General features: G+C 46.2%; 1 protein-coding gene across 4 annotated transcripts in view; it reads right to left on the bottom strand.

Moving 5' to 3' along the window:
* Nucleotides 1-504: 504 nt before the first annotated feature.
* Nucleotides 505-11,900, bottom strand: part of CNX3 (cofactor of nitrate reductase and xanthine dehydrogenase 3) — a 28,457-nt gene continuing 17,061 nt past the window's right edge. For 2 of the 4 annotated variants that reach the window (XM_086786520.1, XM_086786519.1), the window contains exons 2-4: nucleotides 1,970-2,150; nucleotides 1,681-1,862; nucleotides 505-1,593 (exon numbers count right to left, since the gene is read on the bottom strand). In XM_086786520.1, the coding sequence (XP_086642646.1) occupies nucleotides 928-1,593; nucleotides 1,681-1,862; nucleotides 1,970-2,021 (900 nt within the window). In that variant the 5' untranslated portion in view covers nucleotides 2,022-2,150 and the 3' untranslated portion in view covers nucleotides 505-927. Of the gene's footprint in view, nucleotides 1,594-1,680; nucleotides 1,881-1,969; nucleotides 2,151-11,900 lie in introns of all 4 variants that reach the window. The other 2 variants (XM_086786522.1, XM_086786521.1) reach the window with 2 other exon arrangements.

Genomic DNA, 11,900 nt, shown 5'->3' with positions numbered 1-11,900 from the left:
ATTTGGATAAAACATCGAGTCATCTTAAGGCATATATTGTCCAAAAATGGGATCTCCATAGATGAGAGCAAAATAAAAAATATCTTAGAATTGCTTACCCTTCGAAAAAACCTCGTGACATAAACATTCTTGGTATGGAATGTGAACGTGCACATATGAAGAAGTATGAGTACGCTTAATGATCACATCCTCATATGAAGAAGCAGTACCAGTACACTTACTGATCACACTTAATGACCACATTCTCACATGAACACACTATGAAGGCCCCCTATACACAAAAGCCGAGGGAATTTATAACCTTAACAAAAATCAAGAATGCCTAAAATTTCAGTACTTTTTTGTGTCCTTAAATACAATTTATTGATATAAATTAGTCCTTTAAGAAAATATGACAATGAAAAAGTTTGAGCGCCTAATCTTGTTTTTTGAAAGATCAAAGAAATTTCTAGGTAGGAATCATGCTTACAGAGATGGTTTCTTAGCCTTCACTTTATAAAAAAGAATTGAGTAATACAAGGTTTGGGCAAACTTCTTCTAAATTGCTCATTATAATGGAAAGATTTACATAACAAGGAAAAAAGTCACGGAAACTTCATACTAATGGCTTTTATTCTGGCCTTTTGGACCCCATTAATACATGGTTGCTAATGCACACATTTGCTAGAACTCAAAGGTCCACTCAAGAGGCATATCAAACCTCTGAAGTAGTTTAAGATATGATGCCCTTGGAGTAACATTGAGAAGATAATCACACCATCTCTTGTCCATGGTTTAAGAAAATGGATGCATGCATACTAGCTCCTACCTTGTGGAGGAGGTTGGTAGCATCGCTGAGGGAAACAAGCAATCCAGTATCACACACACCTAGCTTCATGACTACAGGATAACATTGTAGCAATGATGCCACCCCTTGGAAACTGTACATTATTCCTTGCTTCTGCACCACCCTCCACTCTTTCCTCCTGTCTTTGCCTCAAGCTGGATGTTGGTGATACTAACATGCTTAGAAACCGCCTTGCACATGTCATAGACTGTGAGTGCAGCAATGGAGACAGCTGTCAGAGCTTCCATTTCCACACCAGTTGCACCAACTGCAGTTACCTCTGCTTTGATAATGACTGCACTCTCTCGATCATCTAATTCTAGACTCAGCTGAACATTGCTCAGTGATATGTTATGACACAAGGGGATCAGGTTGCCTGTCTGTTTAGCTCCATAAATACCTGCAATTTTGGCCACCGTCAAGACATCGCCCTTAGATATCTGATTTGTGGAGACCAGTAGAAATGCAGTCGGTCCTAACATGACTTTTCCTGATGCAATAGCCACCCGTTTGCTTGAGAGCTTCTCCGAGACATTTACCATAGACGCTTTTCCATGAGCATCTACGTGTGAAAGCCCACTGGTGTTGTGGAATGGTTCTCTAGTCGAAATGGTTCTATGGGCACCCATAAGGGCACAGGTTTTGTCTTGTGTGGAATCTACACTCGCTGATTGCTCATGAGAATTCACTGTGCAGGTGCTTGTTGGGCTGGAGAACAAGCTTGCACTCTTATCATCATCAGATGGACCAAAGACACCCTCCAACTCCTGGATTAAATAAACAACATGCTGTCACCAATGGAACTGTGCGTGTTAAGGGAAAAATTGCAAGATGAGATGGATAAAATATGTCACCTGGTTGAGCTCCTGTATTTGTTGGTCAAGGCAATGGTCTTCAGTTCCTCCCAATGATGAAGAATAACCAGCCAAACGAGGCAAGGAGGAGAGGAAGCAGCTCCTCGTGCTCCTCCTCCATATCCAATTACCGTGACGATGCAGCATCCCCACAAGCTGTCGGTGTGTCCAGGCCTGTCGGGCTGTATCAAAGAGTTGAGCTGCAAAGGCTCTCTAGTCTCAAACTGAAGCAAAAGGACGGTTAAGTATAAACTTGAAAGAAAAAAGCTCAAAACTGAAGTATCCTCGCCGCAAGCTGGAGAGAAGAGACTACAAATGATCAAAAGGGTCTTTACAATCATTGGTTAGGCAGACGTTGGGGGCGCAAAGATCCCCACCCATGAGGGACCATAGGGTCAGATCTTTCCTCTTTTCACAATGCATGAAAATCCAAAGCATTCTTTGATTTTGATAATGATTGATTCCCATTCCTAACCAAAACATAGAGAGTGCCAGGTTAGCATCCATGATAAATTTCCTCACGTGCATCCCGCACTCGGATGCCACGTGGACATGCTGTACAAACAAGTGCAAGGACCTAAAGCTGAACACAGCATTTTGTGAGCCCTTGACCAAGGGCAAGTCGCTGGTGTACCGCCAAGGGTAGTCATCAAGACATGCAAGTCCCACAAATGTCCCATCCTGCTAAGTCCAGCACAGTCCATGTAACCCACTTGCAAGATGTAATGATGTATAAGGTGTCTGGGTGCTTATTAGACATTTGTCGAGCACCACACAGCCGAGTCAAGAGTCACTTAGCTCTAGCCCTAGTATGGCTGGGTACGATCACTCTCCTAGGGTCAGCCAATGTGATGCGTGGAGCAATAAGGAAGTGGCATGGGGCTGTGGGCAGCCCATTTGGATGCCCAAAGCACCAGGAACAAGGCCCAAGGCTGGCCACCTAGATGAGAACCCACCCGTGGGCATGGCCAACCCATGACCAAGAGGTCAGGCTGATCCAACCAGCATGCCGACCAGCCATCCAGTCCCCTAAATAAGGGCAAATCTGGGCCATTTCTCCCATCTCAAGTCATATCAAGCTAGCATTGAAGTGACCCCTTTTGGCAACCTCAGGCAGCAGTGAGCAGGGCAAACCCAAGGGCAAGTCTCAGGTCAAACGCAAGGGCAAGTCTCAAGACAAATGCAGACAGCTTCAAGGCAGCCAAGCGAGATCCACTTTGGAGCTATGGACTGGATGTGTTCCAAGTCTATTGCTTGGTGTAGCAGAGGTTATGGACTGGATGAGAGTCAAGATCATTGTTCGAGGTTTTTTGGACCTGATTTGTTCACAGTTCGCTGTTGGGGGATTATGGGCATGGTTTGTCCGACAGCTCATCATTTGATATACTTGGAGTTCCCTGCACATTGGTGTGGGACTTCGGAGCCAAGCAGGTTTCTTTGTTGTTCAAGGTGGCATTTTGTTTCGAGGAGTCAGGTTGGCAAGTGCCCTTTCCGAGGTGTATCCGGTATTTGCAATACTGGAGTGTCCATGACCTGCAGTACTGGAGTGTCCATGGTTGCATCTTCATCCGCTTATCTTCTTCAAACTTTCGCACACTATGAGCTGGGGGGGGGGGGGGGGGTTTAGAATTTGTGCATCTCATTGTGTTGTGTAGGAACAAGCCTTTTATTGGCACGTATTTTTTTCTCATTTATAGGTCGTGGGCTGATTTATTGTCATGTGCACAGTGTGTATCTACCGTGTGCTACACGCACACAAGACTCGCTTCGAGGTTTGGGGTGCTAGGCAGGCTGATTGGCAAGCTGAGTTAGGGATAGACTAACGGGCGGGCGCCCAAGTGTGGATGCCCGACCAGCCAAGAGCCTATAAAAGGGTGGCCAAGGTTAGTCATTAGTCATATAGAGTCTCGCGTGATTTGTGAGAGCTCTATGGTCTGGAGCCTGGATCTAGTGCAGACGTGGACCTGCTTTACGCAGCCGAGGCCGGCAGCAATCTCGAGGCCCGCAAGGGTAGCTTCGTGGCGGTATGGGACGTCGCGAGGTAGAGATTGGTCGGTACGTCAACCTAGTTAGCTCAGCTCGTGGCTTGGTGGGGACAGCCAAGATTGTGGGCTTGCCCACGGCTGTCATGGCTGGGTGGTGAGTCAGGCCTGCACCCCCATGTTGTTTGTTTGTTTGCAGGTTTCGAGTCTCGTACCAGGAGCATTCCACAAGGAGATCCGGTGGGGATTTGACAATGGTATCAAAGCGTGCCTCGTGAACGAGCAAGTTTGTAGGTAGAGAAGATGAGGTCGAAGAAAGGTATGTGTTCAAGACATAGTCACAAGGAAACGGGAACGTTTTGGGGAACAGATGACTGTTTGGAACGGGAACGAAAAGCTTGAATAAAAGGGAACGGAATCGGGAACGCCACATCATTGCATAAATGTGTTTATAAATTTACTTTATATATCTGTAAATGCTTTGGAAAGAGGCATAGTAAAGAAAGAATCTCAAACCATCTCAGTAGTGGCCATGATAATGCATAGATGTGTTCTACATGATACATAGTTCACTTATATTTCTTACATGGTCTGCGGTGCCATTTTGGAACGGGAACGGGAACGGCTATCTCTATGGAACGCGTTCCCCCGTTCCAAGAGCTTGGAACGACGTTCCCTTGTGACTATGGTTCAAGAAGCTTGCTGTTTTGTTATGCATGCTGCTGTTTTTTTCAGTTAGTATGTGCTTTTTCATCAAAGAAACCCGTGATGAGGGTGTAGGTAAGATGGTAGGGTTGTTGTTTGTTCGCAAGAAGAAGACTAGATTCGTGTTTGTGCAGTCGCACGAACTCTTGAGAGAAAACAGAAAAAAAAAAAAAGCATAAGCTCAAGTAGCTTTTGGGGATAGTTATATAAAACCCCTTAAGTGGGCTTCTTGCCACACATCTCTCCAGTTTTCAAGCTCTCCGTTATCGGAAAGGGTCCATGAATAGTGTTGCAGATGCACTTAGTCGAATTAGAGAGGTGAATACTTTGTCGTTCACCGAGATTTCTACTGACTTATTTCAGTCATTGAGAGGGCTTTGCAGGACTGATAGTTGTTTTGGTCCATTTTGGCAGAAGATCCAGGACGGGAGCTCATTGATTGACCAAGACTCAATGACTGAGCAGTCTACCATTCAGGCTGTAGGAGGCCAGTGGATGATTCGGAATGGTTTACTATTCCGTAATGACAAAATTTGTGTACCACAAATCCCGGACATTAGGTCCAAGATTCTTAAGGAGTGTCACGACGCCCCTTCTGCTGGACACCCTGGGGTACATATGACGCTATCGTTAGTGAAACACACTTTTTATTGGCCAAAGATGAAAGGGTATGTAGAAGATTATGTTCTCAAGTGTCAAATTTGTCACGCAAATAAAGCTGAACGCTTTAGACAAGCTGGATTGTTGCATCCTTTGCAAATCCCAGGTGATAAATGGGAAAGTATTTTCATGGATTTTATTACTGGATTTCCAAGAACACATCAAGGCCACGATTCTATTTGGGTTGTGGTAGATCGCTTGACAAAAATGGCTAGATTTTTACCGACCCGGAAGACTATTACAGCTGAGCAATTAACACGGCAGTTTATCGAGCAATTGTTTAGACTGTACGGGTTACCGCAGGACATAGTCAGTGATAGGGACTCTAAGTTTACAAGTGATTTTTGGAAACTTGTTTTTGAGAAGTTGGAAACAACTTTGAATTTGAGTTCCTCAGATCATCCTCAACAAACTGAAAGAGTGAATCAGATTTTGGAGGATATGCTTCGAGCATATGTATCCAAAAGACAGAGTTCATGGGAGGATTATCTTCCTATGTTAGAATTTGCATATAACAGTACTAAGCATACGAGTACAGGTTTTAGTCCTTTCATGCTTATGTATGGTTTTCAACCTAGATCACCTGTTACAGTAGGATTCTCAGAACTTCAGCATGATGCAACACGTAATTTTTTGCAAGATATGCAAGAAATGTAACAAGTTGTGAAAGAATCTATTAGAAGTATTCATGACCGAGATAGATTTTATTCTAATAGATATCGTTCACCCAGAGACTTCTCTGAAGGAACGATGGTATATTTGCGAGTTCCGAAAGATTCCGAGACTTTACGGACAGGTCAATCTCCGAAATTATCCCCTAGATACTGTGGACCATTTCGTATTACACGAAGGATTGGTTCAGTTGCATATGAATTGGATTTGCCTTCTCATGTGAAAGTTTATCTTGTATTTCATGTCAGTAGACTTAAGGAAGTACTAGGTGGAGCAGACCAGTTAGTTACTCCTCAAGAAATTATAGATATCGAGGACATGACATTTGTTCCGCATGAACCTGAAAAGATTCTTGGATTTCGTGAAAGAAGATTGCGTAATACGCTTATCACGGAATACAAGATCAAGTGGAAGGATCGTGTTGAGGAGGACGCTACATGGGAGACATTGACTACTCTTCAGAGAGATTACCCTGGCTTTTAGTGAGCTCAGGAGTGAGCTCTTAGAGGAAGGGGAGTATGTCATGTGCACAGTGTGTATCTACCGTGTGCTACACGCACACAAGACTAGCTTCGAGGTTTGGGAAAGCTTGGAGCTAGGCAGGCTAATTGGCGAGCTGAGTTAGGGATAGACTAACGGGCGGGCACCCAAGTGTGGACGCTCGATGACCGGCCAAGAGCCTATAAAAGGGTGGCCAAGGTTAGTCATTAGTCATATAGAGTCTCGCGTGATTTGTGAGAGCGGAGCCTGGATCTAGTGCAGACGCGCACCTGCTTTACGCAGCCGAGGCCGGCAGCAATCTCGAGGCCCACGAGGATAGCTTCGTGGCGGTATGAGACGTCGCGAGGTAGAGATTGGTCGGTACGTCAACCTAGTTAGCTCAGCTCGTGGCTCGGTGGGGACAGCCAAGATTGTGGGCTTGCCCACGGCTGTCATGGTTGGATGGTGAGTCAGGCCTGCACCCCCATGTTGTTTGTTTGTTTGCAGGTTTCGAGTCTCGTACCAGGAGCGTTCCACGAGGAGATCCGGTGGGGATTTGACATTTATGGCTAGTCGGCCAAGTTCATGGTGCATTCGGCCAGCTTCATGGCCTCCTTTATAAAGGCCTCCTCTCATCACTTGTCATTCATCCAATTCACAAGCGCATTGCTCTACACCTATCTGCTGGCTGGTATTGCCATTGTTAAGCCTCATGCTATAATAAAAAGATGTTCATTGTCTGATCTCTCTCTTGACATACCAGCAGATATGACATGGGGCATCTATGCATTATATGAGCAGGTTTTTGGACGAGTCAGATGTCCAAGAGGTATGTCCGAGATTATTGCTAGCACCATTGGTGTGAAGCAAGGATGCCCACTTTCCCCCACGCTATTTGGGTTATACATTGATGAGGTGGCTGACTTCATTACACGGGGAGGCGGAGATGGAGTTGATTTAGCAGGTACCTCAGTACATATTATGCTCTATGCTGATGATATTGTATTAGTGTCTGAGTCTCCAGGTGGTCTACAGCAGCATCTACATGCACTCCATGATTTCTGCACACAGAGGGTCTTATTGTGAACCTTGGGAAAACCAAGGTTATGGTCTTTCATACATTGAGACAGGGCAGGAATCAACTGACATTCACTCTCGCAGGACGCCAGGTGGAGGTGGTGACATCATACGTGTACCTAGGGGTTACCTTCTCTACAGCAGCCACACGCTTCACCATGGGTTCAGCAGCCAGAGCTAGATTGACACGAGGATATGCAGCATTGGCTATGCTAGAGAGACAGTGCCACCAGGCGCATTTTCAGGAGCCTCAGACGAAGGGGTGGCTATTTGACACATTAGTCACACCGGCATTGATGTATGGAGCAGCGGTATGGGCGCCAGGCCTTGCTACCCATTGGTGGACACAGATAGAGAGACCACAGGCCCTCATGATGGCACGCATGATACGCAGCAAACCGTCAGTACCTCATGACATTATCCGAGCAGAGTTTGCTACGCCTCCTATGATGGTAGAGGCCATATTTCAGACTATATGCCTGCTAGACAGATTCAGAGAGATGCCACAGGACAGATTGTCAAATAGAGCTTTTGAGACATCTAGACAGCTGGCTGAGGCAGGAGACAGAGGATCATGGTATGCACAGGTCACACATTGGTTCTCACAGCATGGCCTAGACATGGATCATCTACCACCATTCCAGTATGACAGGGATGCACCACATATCCGTCTCTCTCATAGTGAGAGGAACAGAGTATTGAGACAGGATCTATGGTAGCTCTATACACGAGAGACATGGATATCGCCTACACAACCTCTTCCACCGAAGATGCTATACTACAGAGATCACTTCATGAGTATCACTGATGATGGATTTATAGAGAGGCCTAGATACATGGAGGGCTTTTTACCACACGGCTCCCGAGTGGCTATTGGTCAGCTTAGAGCTTCATCACACCGATTGGAGATTGAGACTGGCAGAGCAGCACGGATCTCCCGAGAGGAGAGGGTATGCAGATTGTGCAGAGAGGAGGTGGAGAGTGAGGAGCATTATGTATGCAGATGCAGAGCATATACAGCCATCAGAGAGAGAGATCCCATTTTATTCAGAGAGCCACATTCCCTACGCCAGATCTTTGAGGCAGCAGACCAGCGCATACTGGGGAGATTCATTCTAGACATACAGCGCCACAGAGAGACATTATTACAGGCTCAGACAGCTCCAGAGGGGGGGGGCAAACACAGATTACTACATTTTTTCAGAGATCCATCCCCCTCCCAGCCCCTACACGGCAAGGAATTACTCTCCATAGAGCAGAGACACTTAGAGCCCGCAGGAGACAGAGGACACCTGGCTTTCGGACACCACGCCTATACCACAGAGAGAAGACAGAGATCAGAGCTCAGTTTCACAAAGGGTGCGGAGCGACTGGCTCGCTTCAGAGCACACCCAGGCATGTTCTTCAGGGAGCTGTGGACACATGTACACCATTTTATACCCCCAGTATGGTACAGGATGGAGCTAGCTAGGTTGCATATCATGATTGTATACTCCATGCATATAGCTTTGCATTCTCCCAGTAGTAGAGCTCCATCCCCTTCACCACTCATTGTACTTATTGCACACCCAAATTCAGCTTTTTAGTTCAGTACTTTTTCATTTTGTTGGGATGACAGAGGATACCCCTTACAAGTACTCCGATTTGTCTCATAGGCCGAGTTCGGTCTTTTGGAAGACGTTAATAAAATCTCTCTCTCTCTCTCTCTCTCTCTCTCTCTCTCCCCGATGTTTTGCTTCCACATTGTGCAACTTTATCATGGTATCATTGCCCAGGTTTCTTGCTGATCCAGCCCTCCTTCTCGCATCTTGTTGACACCTTGCTGGAGTCCTCTCTCCTCCATCTGCGTTTTCTGCAAATCGCCCCTCTGGTGGCTTCAAGTGGCTTCCAGCACTTGGTTTTTGCACCTGTGTGTTTTGGTGGAGTTTGGAGCAGGCGAGGTGGCTAGTTGCTGTGTTTACAGCAGTGTTTTTGCGAGTTTCAGGCCTCCTTCTTCAGCGTTTTTGGATCCCGGACCCTTCCAGGTGCTTTCCTCTTCGTGGCTGGTATCTGTCACCTAGGTACCTGGCTAACCACGTGCGTTTTTCTACCTCTTGGCACTGCATTTATAAAGCTTGAAGGTGGCTGTGTTTTCACTGCTGCATCAACGTTTTCTGCCTTGGTGCCCCTTCTTCATCAGGGTTTTCATCTCCTAGTGCTCTTGCCCAGCGGTTTCCCCACGGAGTCAAGGTGCAACCTAGAGAGGGGGCTTCGCTGGTGATCAGTGGGCTGTTTTTGCAGCTTGGATAGCAGCCGTAAGTATGTTTCTTGCTTGTGGTGCAGCCCAACAGTCCAGCCGCTCTCTACCCGAGTTTTGGGGGGCTGATTGGTCCTTGTGGTTCTTGCTACTCGAGAAGTGTTGGAGATTGGTGGAGTGCTAAGATCATCGGTGGCACAAAGGCTTGCTTGCACAGGTTCGCTATTGCTGTGGATATGGGTCCCCCTTTGGAGGAGGAATCTATCCTTGTTTCTCAGGGAAAGGTAAGGTTCACTCCTAGCGGACATGATCAAGCACTTACTACAGTGCAAAAGACAGGACGGACTCGCTGCTACTCTTGTGGAAAGAAGGGTCACTTGGCCAAGGATTGCAAGACCAAAGGTAAAGACAAGGCCAAGGCCAAGTTTTCAAAGAAGGGCAATGACCATATACAGGATGATGACTCTGATAATTCCAGTGATACTTCTAGTGCCCCCAAGGCTGCAAAAGCCAAGGAGGATCTGGATGGTCAGCTTCAATAATTATTCAGATAGTTTCCCCCAGTGTGCTTCCAGCGACAAAAGGCTTGTGGGCAGGAGAGGGGGCTGTCACTAGCCCCGACTTTTTTGGTGCATGGGACCAATGTGTCGGAGTTCCAAGAAGGTAAAATATCTGGCGAGACAAGTTCATTTTTGAGCTATGGACTAGCTGTGTTCCAAATCTATTGCTTGGTGTAGTAGAGATTATGGACCAGATGAGTTCCAAATTCATTGTTCGAGGTTTTTTGGACGTGACATATTCACAGTTCATTATTGGGGGCTTATGCGTGTGGTTTGTCCGATAGCTCATCATTTGATATATGTGGGAGTTCACTGCACATCAATATGGGACTTCGGAGCCAAGCAAATTTCTTTGCTATTCACGGTGGCATTTTGTTTTGAGGAGTCAAGTTGGCAGGTGCTCTTTCCGAGGCGTATCTAGTATCTGCAATACTCGAGTGATCATGGTTGCATCTTCATCAGCTTATCTTCTTCAGACTTTTGCACACTATGAACTGCAAAGGGGGTGTTAGAATTTATGCATCTCATTGTGTTGTCTCGGAAACGAGCCTTTTACTTGCACACATGTATTTTTTTTCTCATTTCTAGGTAGTGGGCTGATTTATGCCTAGTCGGCCAAGTTCATGGTGCAGTCGGCCAGCTTCATGGCCTCCTTTATAAAGGCCTCCTCTCATCACTTGTCATTCATTCAATTCATAGGTGCATTGCCACTCGTATTGTTGTCACAATCCTCCAGAGATCTGTGCCATGCGGAAGGATTTCCTAGAGCATGATGGATTCACTCATGTAAGAGGTGGTGGCTTTAATGAGTGGTTAGGGTTGGTGACTCTAAGTCAGTAAGAAGAGTTGGTGACTCTAACTACTATAGTTATGCATTCATGCAAGGGTTGGTGACCCTAGTGTCTACATAAACTCATGAAAGAGTTGGTGACTATACTCAGTGAGTATGTTAACTCATGGAAGGGTTGGTGATCCTGGTGAGTTAGCTGGGCTCATACAAGGGCAATGGCTCTAGTGAGTACTAGCATTTGGATCTAGCATGGGTGGTGCCCATGGTCACGACAGTTTTTGTGTAAGTTGGGAGATTTAATCCAAATCATCGCGCACAAGCATTTGCCTGTGAAGTGCAGTCGCATGTGTGACTTGTTTTGTTTACCTGGACATTGCATGGTATTTTGCCTGTGAATGTCCACAGGCATCGGGGACACCTGGACACCCCGTGGATGCGCGTGTGCACACCTGTTTGGGACTAAGGAAGTGAATTTCATGTGTTTTGGAGATGGCAAGTGTGCACACTCAACCTTATTTAATTATTATTTTTTTGTTTACTAAAGTCTATGGTTGCAGGTCCACATTCATTAAAGTTTGGACGAACAAACTTATAATTTATAAGAGAGTTCACATCGGGCTGGACCATTTTAATGAACCGGGACCAATTTTTAGGTTTGGGCACCCAAGCATGGACCAAAAACCCCCGAGTTGCTAAAAAAGACCCTGGGGGCTATTTTTGCCAGACACGAGTTGCTTTTCTGGGTGCTTGGGGTGTGGAGCAAGGAAGGGCAGCCAAGAGATCTGGTCTACTGCTTCTCTAGGGAACATAGGGCTGTTGAACAACAAGGAAGAGACCAGTGTGGCTGGCCAACTCCATCTACTGCTGCCAGACAGCTAGCCGACTCATGGAACAGTGAATATGTGGCTGGTCGACTGTTGAAACATTAGCTACGGGGCTGGCCAACAACGTTTCCTCTTTTCTCTAGTGCTGGCCGGGATGTATACAGGATACATGGGCCACTCGAGTTGCATAATTGCTCCCTAAAGCTGGTCAACTTCCTCTACTGCTTCTCTTTT

The sequence above is a fragment of the Cibotium barometz genome, chromosome 49, assembly GCF_041138505.1.
Source record: "Cibotium barometz isolate CiBa-2024 chromosome 49, ASM4113850v1, whole genome shotgun sequence".
Classification (NCBI taxonomy): Eukaryota; Viridiplantae; Streptophyta; class Polypodiopsida; order Cyatheales; family Cibotiaceae; genus Cibotium; species Cibotium barometz.
The sequence above is the reverse complement of the archived record's forward strand: the minus strand, read 5'-3'. Positions and strand labels throughout refer to the sequence as shown.